The sequence below is a fragment of the Odontesthes bonariensis genome, chromosome 5 (assembly GCF_027942865.1).
Source record: "Odontesthes bonariensis isolate fOdoBon6 chromosome 5, fOdoBon6.hap1, whole genome shotgun sequence".
Taxonomy (NCBI): Eukaryota; Metazoa; Chordata; class Actinopteri; order Atheriniformes; family Atherinopsidae; genus Odontesthes; species Odontesthes bonariensis.
The window spans coordinates 20,992,006-21,007,752 of record NC_134510.1 but is presented as its reverse complement, the minus strand read 5'-3'; the positions used below and the strand labels follow the sequence as shown (position 1 = coordinate 21,007,752).

At 40.7% G+C, this 15,747-nt stretch overlaps 4 protein-coding genes across 8 annotated transcripts; 3 read left to right on the top strand and 1 right to left on the bottom strand.

Moving 5' to 3' along the window:
• The first annotated feature begins 1,175 nt into the window (after positions 1-1,175).
• psenen (presenilin enhancer, gamma-secretase subunit) lies at positions 1,176-3,834 on the top strand. Of its 2 annotated transcripts, none has more exons than XM_075465282.1 (4): positions 1,176-1,262; positions 2,087-2,156; positions 2,306-2,410; positions 3,230-3,834. In XM_075465282.1, exons 2-4 carry the CDS (start codon positions 2,096-2,098, stop codon positions 3,367-3,369), a joined length of 306 nt encoding a protein of 101 aa, XP_075321397.1. In that variant the 5' UTR covers positions 1,176-1,262; positions 2,087-2,095; the 3' UTR covers positions 3,370-3,834. The 2 variants fall into 2 exon arrangements, with proteins under 2 accessions (XP_075321397.1, XP_075321396.1); XM_075465281.1 differs by lacking the exon at positions 1,176-1,262 and adding an exon at positions 1,634-1,743.
• Positions 3,835-4,941: 1,107 nt separating this feature from the next.
• On the top strand, positions 4,942-6,445 carry hspb6 (heat shock protein, alpha-crystallin-related, b6). 2 transcript variants are annotated; one of them, XM_075465279.1, is made up of 4 exons: positions 4,942-5,145; positions 5,229-5,383; positions 5,618-5,740; positions 5,842-6,445. In XM_075465279.1, exons 2-4 carry the CDS (start codon positions 5,231-5,233, stop codon positions 5,995-5,997), a joined length of 432 nt encoding a protein of 143 aa, XP_075321394.1. In that variant the 5' UTR covers positions 4,942-5,145; positions 5,229-5,230; the 3' UTR covers positions 5,998-6,445. The 2 variants fall into 2 exon arrangements, with proteins under 2 accessions (XP_075321394.1, XP_075321393.1); XM_075465278.1 differs by having other exon boundaries at positions 4,952-5,145; positions 5,839-6,445.
• Positions 5,919-10,947, bottom strand: proser3 (proline and serine rich 3). 3 transcript variants are annotated; one of them, XM_075465249.1, is made up of 13 exons: positions 10,570-10,947; positions 10,385-10,496; positions 10,029-10,273; positions 9,805-9,953; positions 9,627-9,679; positions 9,023-9,087; positions 8,810-8,943; positions 8,474-8,709; positions 7,861-8,375; positions 7,620-7,764; positions 7,183-7,342; positions 6,665-6,746; positions 5,919-6,538 (listed from the first exon to the last, which is right to left on the bottom strand). In XM_075465249.1, the coding sequence occupies exons 1-13, from the start codon at positions 10,578-10,580 to the stop codon at positions 6,487-6,489; spliced, it is 1,959 nt and encodes a 652-aa protein (XP_075321364.1). In that variant the 5' UTR covers positions 10,581-10,947; the 3' UTR covers positions 5,919-6,486. The 3 variants fall into 3 exon arrangements, with proteins under 3 accessions (XP_075321364.1, XP_075321366.1, XP_075321365.1); XM_075465251.1 differs by having other exon boundaries at positions 7,641-7,764; XM_075465250.1 differs by having other exon boundaries at positions 7,620-7,746.
• A 132-nt stretch (positions 10,948-11,079) lies between these two features.
• Positions 11,080-14,521, top strand: lin37 (lin-37 DREAM MuvB core complex component). The gene is made up of 9 exons (XM_075465275.1): positions 11,080-11,483; positions 11,725-11,800; positions 11,879-11,929; positions 12,017-12,046; positions 12,266-12,351; positions 12,487-12,647; positions 12,913-13,044; positions 13,172-13,242; positions 14,104-14,521. Exons 1-9 carry the CDS (start codon positions 11,450-11,452, stop codon positions 14,189-14,191), a joined length of 729 nt encoding a protein of 242 aa, XP_075321390.1. The 5' UTR covers positions 11,080-11,449; the 3' UTR covers positions 14,192-14,521.
• The last annotated feature ends 1,226 nt before the right edge of the window (positions 14,522-15,747 follow it).

Below are 15,747 nucleotides of genomic sequence, written 5' to 3'. Positions count from 1 at the left end.
ACTCCGTCGGCTAGCAGCTCGAGGAGGACAAGAGGGAAGGCGCGAGATGGGAGGGGTGTGCCGCAGTGGTGCAAGGGAAAGTGAGTTTTTTGGGGTGAGACACCCACAAGGAGTAGAACTGGGTGGTTACATGTGAAGTCTTCATTAGAGAATGAAATCACCTCTCGGATTAATTCTTAATTATGACACAAACGTCATTAATTGCATTGATGATTAGAAATCTTGATTAATTGATGGTTGACACTGACATTTTATGACATTCCTATTTCGTGCTTTAATAAAACAAGTTCAATTTCTTTTTTTTAATTATCATAAAGTCCTAAATGTCTTTATTACGCACTAATAATCTCATTAAGCTTCACACCACAGGCAGGAGTTAGTTGGTGGTAGTCAGCTGAGCTAAATGACAAACGGGTTTCAGTGAATATGGAGAATCAATCTAGAGAGGGATTAAGACATTTCCGAAGATTTTTTAATGCATTTGTTGTGTGTGTCGTGATGATTAAATGCATTTTATCCCAAATTTGTTACGTTGACTCTGCACATTAATACAGGAGGTGGCAGTATGCATCTTTGTTACCACCAGCTGTTCAAGGAGGAAGCAGAAATGTTCAGAAACTCTGTTGTTGGTCTGACAATAAAATACGAAAAGCCACATGAAATTAGAATAGGATGACGTTGATGAATAAACAAACAGGAGGAAGTGATATATCAGCAGCTGTGAAATGGGATACTTGCCTCTGAAGCGAAATTTCTTCTTGAAAATGAAGAAGTTGTTATTTTTCTCCTTTTTTTGTTTGATTGGTTTTGGTATGATTTTTTTTCTTTCTCGAAACCACTAAATCTCAAACCCTTGACAGCGAGGTGAAAAAAAGCAATTCAGTTTGTCCAATTAACTAAAAAAAGTTTTTTTAAGCTGAAAGAGGGATAAAACGGGGAAGATGTTAAAGACAAAAAAGGAGCATTTTATTTTCTGAGCTGCTCTACTCCTTGTTTTCTTTTATTCTTTACTATTTTATGAAGCCCTAAACAGATACTGTAAGGCTTGCATTTCCACGTATCCAGTGACTTTTTTTGCCTTCAGGACTTTTCAGCCAGCCACATATTTCCAATGTACCAATAAAATAGCATCTTCTCTCGTATGTCACACACTCCAGTACAGTAGGTGGTGGTATTCAGGGAAGTGTAGCATATGATTGCCACAGAAACCAAGACAAAAGATGATGAAGAAAAAGTTCCCTGTACTGGAAAATACAACAAAGGTAGGAAGTTAGTTTTAAATTTGTACCCTTGATGGGTATTCTGTGGGTACTGGCTCATATCTGGTTTGAAATTCAACAAGTAGAAATCTCATGTGATAAATAACTTCAGCTGGTCAGAAATCAAGAGCATTATTAAGCACAGTCGGAAAAAAAGAAGAAGAAGTGGAAAGAAAAATGGCAAAAGCTAGGAGGGGAGGATATGAAAGGATGGTGGTTCTGTACAATACGAAAGAAAGCTATATGAATAAAAAGTGCAGGATGGAACTTGTTAAAAAAAAAGCGATTTTTAAAATAAATAGTGTAATCTGGCTCCCTGCTGCGTACCAGACGATGGCGGTAATGCACACATTCCACAGATCAATAAAAGTGAAGAAAAAGACGCCGAGGGGAAGGATTCGGAAGAAGAAGAGTTAGGAGTAGGAAGTGTTTTGTTTCTATGTAGTTGATTTACTTGAGCGACAATTGGCTGTAGAAACATCAGGTATATTTCTATATTAATACGGAGTATTCTTGATTATTTGAAATCATTAAAAGATGCCCACCAGATTGTAGACCACTTTTATGAATTACAGACGCCGCTGTTTGTGGCTTTGTGTTGCACTGCTAAGCTAGCTAAATGCTAACGGTAGCCTGAAGTGTATTCCGAGTCACCTGACAAAGTGGGTTAGCAAACATGACGACACTGCTGCGTTGTTTGGTGTGTCTTTATACAAACGTCTGTCCCGAAGCAAGTGTCATATATGTGGCTGGCGATCACAGCGATGTATTTACTAAAAATACTTAAAAGCTTTCTGGTTCTCCCCGTCACTCTTTTCTTTCTGTAGTAGTTCACAATGAACCTGGAACGACTTCCCAACGAGGAGAAACTCGGCCTGTGCAGAAAATATTACTTGGGTAAGATGACGTAAAAATCAACCTCGAAATGAAACGTTATTTACACTACTTGGTATAGACTGAGGCATGGGAGCCTCAGGTTTAGGAGGGCTTTACGTAATTTCTATGGTTCTATCACTGATAATTGTTTTGTTTCTGGTTTTTTTCAGGTGGTTTTGCCTTTCTGCCTTTCCTGTGGCTGGTAAATGTTGTTTGGTTTTTCCAGGAAGCCTTTATGAAGCCAGCCTTCACTGAACAGCTCCAGATAAAAACATGTGGGTGTCAGATCTTCTGTTTCAGGCCGGCACTTTAAAAAATAAAAATAAAAATTCTGGATGCCTTTTAGATGAAGAAATATAAATCTGAATTTAATGATGATTTAGTGGGTTAGGGTTACTCCTGAACTTGCATGAACATATGCTTACCCTTTAAGTTGTCCGCATGGCGTATGTGTGCCCACATAGACACATTCTGGACATATTCTTAATTCAAAAATGTTATCAACCAAGTAAACGTGCAAAAAATTGTATAAAAACAATTCCCCCACTGCACTTCTTTTTTTTTTTTTTTTTTTTTTTGTGACCTTTTTGTTTTACTGTTTACTGAATTTTGGGGCCAGAATTGAGAATTTTCTTTTGAATGCTGTATGATTTCCACTTAAACCCATTCGACTCAGCAGAGTAAACGGGATCTTGAATCTCAGAACGTGGACTTTTAAATACTCTGACATGTATTGGTTTGATTGGAGTGAAAGAGAACGATCACAACATTAATTTGCTTCACATTGCTGAGTTCATCACTGTGACAGAATTAGCATTGTGTGTTTCAGGCTGGAAGACACAAACATGCGTGTCTTTACTGAACTTTGTACAGATAAGAAATTAAGTCTGCAAATATCCTTGTTACGATTTCCTTCTTGAAGCATAAATGACTCGCTGGCATAAATCTGTGCCACCATTAAAACTTTGAGGCACACGCTGAAAAAGTGTATTTGCTTGGTGTTAAATTAGGTGCTGCTTTAGGGTAAAACATATTTTACAGTTCATGTGTGCAGGTCTATTTAAATACTGTCTAATGCTCTTGTGTTATTGTAGATGTCAAGCGATCAGCACTGGGGTTGCTGTTGTGGGTAGCAATACTCACCACCTGGATCACGATATTCCAGCACTTCAGAGCAGAGTGGGGGGAAGTGGGAGATTACCTCTCCTTTACGATTCCACTGGGCAGTCCTTGAATTTTTTTGTCTTTTTTTTTTTTTTTTTTTTTAAGTGACCTGTGTTTTGAAAATGATTAATGATCCAGTGCGGTGGACCAAATAATTTCCCTTTAACTACAGTGAAAGATTTTGGTCTGTTTTATTGGTCCTTTACCGGCATAACGTGTTAACAGAGTAATATCTCATCTCTTTAAAAGATCCATGCTGTAGGACTCAGGATTTTGTGGGGGTTTTTTTGTTTTGTTTTGTTAAGGCATTTGCTTAAGTCGGTTGGATTAAAAAATAAATAAATAAAGATGAGATAAAGCTAATCTTGTATACTACACTATGTTGTAATGTAGAAGCTGGATGTACACTCATGTTTGTTGAAATGATTGAAAAATAGATTCATCAACCTGTCTGTGACTGTTTGTGTGTTATTGTGCAGCCAAAACCATTTTTACCTGTATGATTGGCAAATAAAAGTATGTACAGTTCTTTCAACTAACAGTGTCTTTCAATCCGTCTACAGAATTCCCAGTGCTGGAGTCAGAATCTTAGTCATACCTCATAATGTCATTGACTTTGTCTTGGATGGGTCAAAATGGACCTTTTCTTTTTTTTTGACATTGATCAATGAGCTATACCCTCCATTTCTGCTCTTCATTGTTGTATATGTCTCCTAAAGTTAGGACAACCGCTGGCGCCTGTTATGAAACCCAATAACTTAATCCCTCTAAATGCCCCCTCTTCAATTTCATTCTTGATGAGTCATAACATAATCAGTGCCAATTTTAGTCACTGGTCACATTCAGAGCTTTGGTGACAGGTTCGGCTGTGCTAACAGGGAGAGCGTGTTCGCATAGCTGTGGACATCAGAGTGTGCTGAGAACAAGTATCGGCACACAGAGTACTTTCATAATGCCTAATAAAACTGACTGACGGCTAATCCATTTACAGACATAAACTGGAAGTTATAGTTTGAGTAAGAATCTGATAATTGTCCACATTTAGTCTTCATTTTTGAGGCACTTCTATTCACTCTAACAACAGTTATTAGCTCTTTATTTGACTTCAGATACTTGGGTGTAATTGAAACATTACCAGTCATTTATTAGTAATTGTGTGTTGTTGTTTTTTTATCCAGGTACTCTATCAATTCCACTCAACACTTTAATGCCGATTGATGGAAGGAAGGCCTATTGGTAGCAGGGAACGTCTTGCACACATGTAAGAGCACGTGTGTAAGACGTTCCCTGCTGTCACTGTCAGTCTGGCATCTGCTCACGGGCGGTCAACAACAACGTCGTCTTTTGAACTTATTTTTGGACAGACCTTCCTTGACGACCGACCTTAAATATAAAGCCCATAGCTGCTATGCTGATTACACATCAATTGCCCGTTTGTATCAGTGTCACCGACCTAATAAAAACTGAGGACCATGTAAATGGCCAATAAGCACGTTGACTGATAAGTCCGCAACAGCTGCGTCACTCCCAAAACAATAGGCCTACGCTCATCCGGCGTGGCCGTGCCTGAACACCCAAGGGTACACAGTCTAGAACATAACAGAGGCAAGGTGCCCCAGTAGGACTTCCAGCTCATTATGCAACTCCACTATAAAGCACACACGGGACAGTCAGTCACGTCCAGCACCCTGAGGGAGAGGATCCCGGAGTCAGACAGACGGGCGCGCCAGATCCCGCCCCCCCCACAGCACGCGCTGTGCTTCTTAACTCAGGATAAGCGGAGAACACAAGCGGTTAAATACCAGGGGCGGCTCTTCCCCTTTTTAGTCAGAGAACATAAGCGGAGGTAAGTTGCCCCGTGCTGTTTGTCTCGGAGACTCAACCGCAGTCAAGTCAACTCTCCTCTTTTCAAAAATTTCTTCTTATCAGAAATGGACTTCATCCTGCCAAGCACCATGACAACCGGCGGTATCCCATGGGAGAAGGTGTTACCACCTCTCATTCCACGTCTGAACGGGACCTACGGTCATCATAACTGGTCTCCAACATTACTCCCAGAGACTGATAATGGCAGCTCCGCAGAGGTTGGTAGTTTCATGTAGATCACTTATTAATGCTAAAGTCAGAAGGGCGCTTGAATGCTTCATTGCTCACAGTACTTACAGTAAGCTGTTCCTTTTTCTAAATAACTAAAATGGATGGGAAGCCAGTTAGACGGATGAAGATGCTGAGGTTCTGTCGGGGGGGTTATTAGTGGTGCTGTAGGTGTTTATTTCTCTGTAATCCTGTTTAACATTCTGACTCGTGCTCTCTGGCAGGTGCATTGTGATGACAGCGGGTTTACAGTTCAAGTTGATGTGAAGCATTTCAAGCCAGAGGACCTGCTGGTCAAAGTGGTGGGAGACTTTGTAGAAGTGCAAGGAAAACATGAAGAAAAGAAGGTTAGCGTGCGGGGTGGAGATGGAACGTTTATCAGTTTATTTACAGTCGCCATGATTTGAGTTGTCCTCTAAAGTTGGTTTCAACTCTCTTCTGTCAGAAGGATGGCTCTGGCGTTTCAACACGGCAGTTTAACCGGCGCTACCGAATCCCAAAGGGAGTAGACACCATGGCTCTGGAGTCGGCCGTCTCCCCAGACGGTGTCCTGGTCATATCGGCACCCATGCTGCAAACTGAAAACGCCAGATCTCCGACTTAATCCCATCAATGCCGAAACGGAAAGCCTCTGCACTGAAGTCTGCCATTTTCACCATATAAGAAAATAAACGAATGCAAGCCTTTATGAACACACAGATGAAAACAGCAATAAATTCAGGCTTTCCCGGCTTATATCAACACAACGACATGTGCCAAAACACATTTACTCTGTCCTGTTCTGATATTCCCTGCTCTCTGTGGTTTGTATATACTGCTCTGCTGTTAATCATTAATCTCACATAATATTTCAATGAACCAACACTTTGTAAATATTCGATGTTCACAGTTTTGAGCCAATTGTCATTTTTCTTTGTTTCTGTGGAACTTTTGTACATTCGTTGTATTGTGCCAAAGATTTGATGCACCCAGACGTATCTCCGACTTCTTTAATGTGGAAATATTTCTTCAAAAAAATACAAATAAACTTTATTTCTTTACAAAATAACAAAGTGTGATCATATAAAACACTCAAATTGTCTCCTGCCAAAGTTTAAGTAACTCGTCGGTCCTCTGGAAAGTTATTCAGCACGGCGTCCACTTCACTAAGAAGAAAATTACAGAAAGCTTTCAGTGAGATTTGCTTTCTTTTTTTGATTAAACGATAACATCACAGAAGCTTTAACACAACAGTCCAGAACAGTAAAGATGACAGTTTTCTTCGGATTTACCTGAGCTGATCCTTGACCCATTTCTTCTGCTGGCGAAGGACTTGCAACAGAGGGTCGTCTTCAAATTCTTTTTCATCCGAATCTGAATTTTAAAAAGAAACAGCATGATGTAGAAGGAATGGGCAGATTTCATCAGCAAATCCCAACAGAGGGCAAGTTACTGCTGCGGTTTTGACACGATGACGTGATCTGGATTCAGCTTGTGAGGGTTTGGTATGAATAAATAATGCCGTTTCAAATCAGGAACTTAGGTCCTTGATATTAACTCTGCATTTACAAGACAAACTAAATCAACTTGCAGCAACACCTAAAAGAAAAATATATCGCCCCATCCTGCAGGGAAAGTTTCAACCTGGCAAGCGTACACGAGAGCACCATGAACACAGCTGAGAAAGTTCCAGGAATTTTTACCTAAACAGTTTTATCATGCAAGTAATGGTATCCAGTCATTGGTCACAAATTTGGTCTCAAATGAAGCGCGGGGCAAACGTCAGAGCCGTTTGCTACCTCAAGCTCACCTTCAGCCTCTTGAAGCAGCAGGGAAATGACTTGTACAGAGTCTTGACTCTTCTGAGCTTGCGAGTGAGAGGACAGAGTGCGAGGAGGAAGAGGAGATGAAGCGGGGATCGTCTGAGCAGGAGGAGAATCCACCGCAGGGAACAATACTTCTGAAACTACCTGTCAAAGTCAGTTAAAAACATGCCAGCAGTTAATTCAGACTGTAATCACCTGCTGTATTATTATTGCGCTATAACATTAGATTAACTACAATTAATCTTTTGACTGTTGGCAGATTACGCACTTCTGACAGGAGAGAAAACGCTTGGACCAAATAAGCACACCGCCTCTCTGCCGTCAAAATACGCACGGATGCGTTCAACTGAGAAAATGAACTATAATAACCTTCAAACTGGTAAATGAAGTGTAAAAGTGCTCAGCCTGCCCTTGCACTGACCTGTCCTAAGGTAGTATGTACCGGAGAGGGTGGTGGTTCATCATCAGCGGTGCAGCTCTTACTGGGAAAGTCTTGGCTTCCTTCCTGTCGGCGCTGCTCTTTCCATGATGCAATCGTTTTTGGAAGGCTGTGATGGGAAGAAGCCCTGATTGTAAAGAATACCCCAAAGGATGTTCACAATCCAGAGTATATCTGCATTCAGACTTGACTATTGTACACAAGTCATGCTTTTATACATCACCTTGCTGATTTCTTCTGTTGTCTGGTGGACAGCGGTGTCTTCTTCTCCAACTCTTTGGTCTCTGCTTTCTTCTTCTTGTCCCTTTCAGGTACTTTTTGGTGCCTGCATCCCTGTCCTTCTACAGCTCCATGTGACGCATGTGGTGAGGTCGACAAATGTTCAACAAGCACACCGCTGATGATATTCAATGAGTTTTCGGGGACTTGTTTTTTCTTATGGAGAGGTTTGGTTTGAGTTTCATCTGGCCTCTGGGAAATTCTTTGCTTCTCTGCAGCATCAGATGGCTGGATGGGGCAGGGAAGGACATCACAGAGTAAATGCATGTGGGCAGGGACATGGGCAATAGCCTGGGGTTGAGACACAGAGGAGCCGGGGACAACATAGGCAGGAAAGGGTTGAGGACTTGGATCTGGGGGATGTAGTCTGTGGGCCTCTGTGGTTTCTGGGTGTTGAGCAGTGATGTGTGGTCGAGCATTTCTTTGGGAGAACTGGGGAAGTTGAGAGCTGTGCTGTTCCTTTAGATTATACAAGAAAGAGAAAAATTCATTTTGTAAATTTGAAATACATATCTTACAAAGAATGTGCGGACTTCATCAAACACTTTGAGTCCAACCTTGTAAGGTTGTTCACTGGCAGATGGATGAGTTAAACTGGGGGTTTGCCAGGTTAATGTAGAACCATGAAAACTGGAGCGTTGCAGGGACTGTGGCCATTCCCTGGCTTGCTCCATCTTCCTCCGTAAACGCCACTGGAACAAAATGTCTTCTTCTGGACGTGTGGGGGGGCCCAAATTAGGGATGACAGACTTTTGGTAGGAAACCGCACGAACTGACTCTGAGCTGTCCTTAGCTGTGAACATATGAACACAGTCCTGTGGCTTTAAATATCAAACATGAAAAAAGGAAAGAAGGGTACATATGTGATGTTTAACCCCACTTTATTGCCTCACCAGCAGTCGGTTTTATCAAACTGGGAATCAAAGGTTGTCGCACTGGCTCGTCCACACTGACTGAAGAGGAGAAGTCTGAGGATCCCAGGCCCTCTGAGCTGACAGGGACAGATCCATCACTCGGACTACGTTCACTGTTAACAAGGTAACAGGTTCATTTCAACTCAGGGACTGTACTGAGTTATCATTAATGTCACTTTAGGGTTGAAGTACCTTCTCAGCAGAATGCTGTTGGCCCTCTCTTGAAGGTGTAATATCTCTGTGTCATCAAATTCACCCTGGGGTGTGTCAGACAAAACCCGAGAAACAACGAAAATGAAAAAGAAATGAAAAAGAGCATTAGAACAAGAGTTCTCACAAATCATCTGCTCTTACATAATAATACCAACAAATATGTTAATGTTTTTTTGTTTTTTCACATTTGACAGCAGGAGGCCAAACTATGTTTCAAATGTGGTTGCATAAACAGTGGCTCCCCAGTTATCTAATACACAGAGGTTTCCAAACGGAGAGCTGTGGTGCTGAAATGCAAATATTTATACGGAACACAGTGTTTCTCCTGAAGACAATCAGGCCTCCAGGCATTCAGACAAACTTGGAATAAATCAAGACACCGTGTAAGGCAAACGTTCCACTCTAATAGCATACACAGAATAAAAAGCAAGACAGTAGTAGGAGCTGTTTCTCATTTACAAAAAAAACCAAAAACACATTCGTAATAACTTCTTGACAGCAGTACAGTAGAGCTTTAGTTTGGTGGACAAAGACAACAGGCTAAATTGTGACTCATTTCCAGTAAACTGCCAAATACACTCACGGTGAAGGATCTGTCATGCCGATGCTGCCCAGCTGAGCCGTAATCATGGTCATCTTTCAGGGCCAAGTGTCCATCCAGAGGAAAAAAGGTGGCACAGAAAGATTGCGATAGAAATTTGAGAACATTCGTGAGCTTGTAATAGTCAGTGGCCCAAACAAATAAATATAACAGTGCATACCTCTGTCTGTTCTTTCAGTAGGTATTGAACTGGAGGCTGCCGAGTGCGATATCCACCAAAAAGGCAACTGCTCATCTCCGCTAGCAGAGGCCGTCTGCTGGCGCTCCTCTCGACTCTGAGGCTGACCATGGCGAAAACGATCTATATATCTGGAAAAAGCAACAGTCAGTGCTTTGCAAGGCAAATCAAAAATCATACTGTAAGAAAAAGAGAGTTAGACAAACTTAGCAAGCACTGAATCCTCCTGAACTCCTGGAGAAACTGTTAATGTCTCTGATCTCGCAGACTTTTTGGTTTTCTCCATTTCAGGAGAGGATTCGCAGTCAGATGGCCAGATCTCTTTAAAAACAGGTTGTCCATCAGCAGCAGAAAAATGGCGGTCATGTTTCTTATACGGCTGCTGGCTCTCCTGGCTTAGAGAGTGCAACTGTGCAATGGGTTGCTGGCATGAACGAGCAGGACTCAGAGTCTGCAACAAAAAAAAAGAAGAACCAAAAAGAAATGCTATAGGTACTTACAAAAATCGAAATAAACATTAGCTGGGTTATGCATTGTACATATGGCTGACTTTAAAACATACAATGTTTTTCTCTCTCTTTGACAGGGACTGCTTGACGGATGGGTGGTAGTTTTCCCTCCTCCTCACTGTGGATGCTGGTGGGAAGGGGTTCTGCTTTGTGAATACGGGTCCACTATAAAAACAACAAACATTAAGAACTGTAACAACTGTTAAAGGTTATTTCAAATGTCTCCATAAGGTCTTACCTGGATTTCATAGCAGTTTAGGAATGTCACGGAGAATACATCAGTGGTGCACAGGTGAGATTGTTTCAGTGTGGGTCTCACTTATGCCTGACCTTAATTCATCAGTCTGTTTGCTGTCTTGAAAAGTTCAGCAATATAGTCGACGACCACATTAGCCGCTGAATTTCGGTGCTTGCATAGCATGTCCACAAGAGTTACCATGGAATAAATAAACATAAACTGCCTTTTACCAGACGAATAGACCCACTATTGTAGGGGTTTCAGGAACATTTTAAACCAAGCGCAACTTTTCAGTAGACAATATAAGGCATAACACGTAGCTGTCTTATGTCATAAAACTGCTTAGCATTGTCGATGAAACCAGAAGAAAACGTTACAGTTCGTGCCTATTGTTTACTGCACGAACTGCAGCCAATAGACATTGCGTTAAAATAATGGACGTGATTTTTGACCAATCACAGGTAACGTGTTGTTTGCACAAGGACCAATCAGGCAATAGGAAACCGGCAGCGCGCGGAAGAGGAAACCCTCTAAAAACCTTGCGCTTGTAAAAACAAGCTAAGTTAGCAACGGTATTTAGGCTAGTAGATAGTCTAACTGTCCGCTGTAATAATGAAGCAAATGGTCTGCAGTGCCTTTTAGGGGCAGCCATTATTCGGTGAATCATTTGTGGACTAGTATTAACGTCAGTTTGTTACGCCTAGCGCAGTGGTTGGCTAGCTTGATTTAAAACGTACCCGCAGCTAACTAGCAAACGTTGCTATTGCCAAGTAATCGACCAGCAGTTGTTATCAACTCAAAAGACACTGTGCACTTCGATTAGCAGCAGTTAAAGAGCTGCTTTGAACTTTCTGAGACGCGTATAGAAAAATAGGATATAATGCACCACGTCAAGATCAAGACTGAAAGGCCAGGTAAAATCATAAATATGGCATCCATGAAAACATACCATAATGATTTGTCATCAGTCACCTGCTGCAATTCTAAGGTCTTTAGGCAAAACTATGATTAAGTCGATTTTTTTTAAAAACTAAGTAACAGTGGATGTGATTCACTCCTAAATCCAATATTAACTCCTAGTAATAACCATGTCAGCGTGACTTGTTTTCATAGATATCGCAACCAGTTTTTAGACTTTAATTCTTACTTTTGCAGATGTGGAAGGCGCCGGTGCTCGCAACAGGTTAGACGCTGTGCTGAAGGGACTTGTGGAGAAGAGTGAAATTGAAAGGTTAGTTGTTAGATGGTTAGATGTAAGATGAACACTTTTAAAACTAAAACCCTTAACATAACACTTTACTTTGAACAGGGAGACAAATGAGGGCGATCCGGGGAAAATATCAGCGGACTCCTTGAGCAAGTATGGGCTTTTTTAAAATTTTTATTTCATCTTGATAAATGTACGTAAATTTGTTGGTGGATAACTTGCTCGCTTTCCTCTCTTTAGGGATCTGTCGCCATCATCTGCTGGAAAAAGGCAAGTGTCTGTATTTGTATTTTCAACCTCTTGAGTACAAATAGAACATTTTTGTCTTTTAACCTTTTTATGTGTACCTGGAAAAAATAATTCCCACGGTCCTGTCTCTCCAACTAGAGCTCTTTAGTTGCACACAATGGTGAATTGAAACATTTGATATGCAATCTTGTTGTCTTCTACTTTGTTATGTAATTATGAATTTGCTGCACTGTTCTTCAGACCCTCGACTCGATTTCCACAGCACCGGAGGAAGAAGCGAAAGGAAATGGATGAGGGCTTACCGGAGACCAATCAGCATAAACAAAGTAAAAATTAGTATACAGTAGATGTTTGAAAACGCCACAGTAAGAAGTAATGGTGTGTAATTGATCCTTGCTGAACTTCCTTTATTGCCTTTTTAATTTATTGCTGTTGTATTTCTGCCCGTCTCCTCTTGCCAGATGCTTACATTATTAAGTTGTTCGACCGCAGTGTTGATTTGGCTCAGTTTAACACCAGCACACCACTGTATCCCATCTGCCGTGCATGGATGCGAAACAATCCTTCAGTTCGAGAGCCAGCTGCTTTCCCAAGCTCCCCACACAGCATGACGGAGGAAGAGGTGAGATGGATATACTTTTTGTTACGCTTGTACAGTTCAGTTGTTAGGAAAACCTGTAATTGTCTGCAAAATTCTCTCTGAAATAGTAAACTTTTAAAGAAAGTGTCCACTGGAGTTCTTATTGTAATTTAAAGAAGTCGTTACACCATTGCTTCTAACGGTCATTACACCTGAAATGCTTAAGTGCAAATAACGGTGGTGCTGCATTCGTTTGTATTTAGTCATTTTTATTGATTGTATGTGCTCATCTTTTTTGTGTGACCAGGTTTCAGACATGATGAATGGTAAAGGTCAGATTGTGTACAGACTTCCTCCTCCAGCTTCCTGTCCGGTTAGCTCTTCTGGTGAACCCGTTAATCTGAGAATCCCACAGACTGAAAAACCCACCGTTACCAAGGTTTTTGCTTCATATGTGGTTTGAAGTTTTTTTGTTTTGTTTTGTTGTGATATAGTTATATTAAACTGCACAAGTCTGCTTATATATGGAGTCCATCAGTGAAAAAAGGTCAACTCTGTTTCTACAGTTAACGGATGTCGCTGTATCAGGATCTCTCATAAGTGACCACATGGAACGTTGGAAAAAGATAAGGCAAAAGTAGGTTCTTGAAAAGCTGTTTGAGATGCACTACACAACAATTTATTCACATTGTCATTATACTGTTACTCACCTTAACGAAGGCTTCTCCTTCAGGTGTTCTTGACATTAGGTGCTAAAGGGTCAGTATGAGCCAGCTTATTAACGTCTGATGTATACACATCACACATCAAATCTCTGACAGAACCAGACTTCGAAACAAAATCCTCCATGCGTACATTTTAGCACTGACACATAACTAAGGACAATCCATTGTCTTTGATTTGATTTGAGATTTGCTTGTTCTTTACACGGAGACTCTTTAGATTAATTGTTATCGTGTGAAACCTGCACAGTATACATGGTATCGGTTTATTTGTGTGGGGATCTGATTGTGGTTATTCCTCAGAGCCTCCATGAAGCGTATTTTTGTTATTTGATATTTTATTGTGGCTCACTGTCTGACACAAAATAAATTTTAATATTAAAAAAAAAAAACACATCAATGATTTTAATAATTGGACCTCCATAAAAGACCTTCCTGAAAAAGGTTCTTGTGATGGAAATGCAGCTATTAACAGATTGACAAAGGAAGCTTTGATTAAACAAAACTGTTATAGTGGAATTTGATGGAAAACACTTGAGTTACTGCCCAACTCTGCTCAAATCAACTCTACTCTACATCTGACATATTGTTATTAACAGATCATGGAATCCACTAAATTACACTTAAACCTGTTTCTATTAAAACAAAGGTCATTTCCAGGAAAGTAGCCATGTACAACATGTGTAGAAAGATTGGCGGCGATGTCCAGTCGAGATGAGGTTGTCAAAATGATGAAAGTATAAAGTTTAGAAAGAATTTGTTTGTTTTTTTTCTAGATGGAAGGAGTGCTCCAACAAGAACCAGTTAAGGTACAGCGACAGCATCAAGATCCTGAAGGAAATGAAGGACCTCTATGATCATTAACCTGTTGCCTTTTAGCTCTCCAGCACAGAATGGACTCTTCATTTGAAAAGAACCCGCGGCTTTGGAGTGTGAACACAGCTGCCTTCTACACAGTCTGAGTCCCTGGAAAACTTTTACAGAACTTTGAAACTTACGAGACCACATGTCCTTTTGATTGCAGGAAATATCTGTTGACATTTCTTTTCTGGGAATGTTGTATAGTAAATTGTGGGACTTCTTATTCACGAAACTCAGTGTAGATGTAATAAATTAAATTTTCAGTAGTATTTTCCAAACGTCGACTTGAGCATCCTCAACATGATCAAAAATGATTAAAGTCCTTTGCAGGCGCTTCGATTCTCAGGTTTCCTTCTTTGACACCGCGCTCAAATAACAGAGAAGCATATATATACACATAGAGGTTTGTTGAAAATGTGGTTGACCTGTAAGAATTCACTACAGATTAGATGGTAGAAATCAATCTCCACTGACTTTTTAGTTAAATAATTGTAGGAACAATACACTGGATGTAATGTGGTTAAGAATCACACCACACTGTTGATATTTGTCATGTTTAGCCAGTTAAGTTGTGAACAAAGTTTTTTAAGCACAACTCTAATATTTGCGCTCGATGGTTTTAGTTTTACATTACTTTCTCCGTTGACCCGACTACATATATTTTTTACATTTCTCTGACGAGTTATTTTACAGCATGTTAAGAATGCAAGAACTTAGTAGCTACTTACTACATCAGTGTAAAAAAAACTTGTTTCCAACTGAAGTATATTAATCACTGCTCTACACCTCCAGTAGAGAGCGATGTACATATTTTTTACTCAGGGATTGGTTACCATAGAGTCCCGATCTTAACCCTATTGAGAATCTTGGGAATATGCTGCAGAAGATATCACCAATACAAGACCTTGGAGCCAAAGGAATGCTTTTCTGAAGGATATTTAATGTTATGACATTTCTACCTCCATAACCTAAGTTTAACAAAGTACTTTTAATGCCTGACAACATCGAAGGCTACAGCAGAGTAACTAAAGAAGACTTCTTTAAGTGGTCAGAAGTCTTCTTTAGTTAATATAACTGGCATCGTGCAGACGTGCAGCAGGTCTCCACGCGTCAGAAATGGATGCCAAAGGGGTTCTACGTCCGTTAAGAACTGATGCGAGGCACTCTTGGTCAAGTGGTGGTATGTGACAAGTAGGGAATGAGATTAACAAAATGCGACTTCCTTCGTCCTGGGTTACAGCCGCTGTGTGTTCTTTTCCTTATTAATCTAATTAACAATATTTCTGTAGGGTCAGCTCTGATTTCTACAATATGCCATGATATTTTGAATGGGTTGCAGAGTGTTGTGCACCTCATAAAATAGTGAGGGAGTATTCTTGTTTATGATTGATAGTTGGGAGGTCAAGCATATTCTGACTCTACTTAATGGCCTTGTAAAGAAAACCACTGTTATTTGGGGGTATAAAACCGCTGGGATAGGCTCCAGCCCCCCCCCCCCCCCCCCCCCCCCCCCGTGACCCGACTGACGGATTCAGCGGGTATAGAAAATGGATGGATGG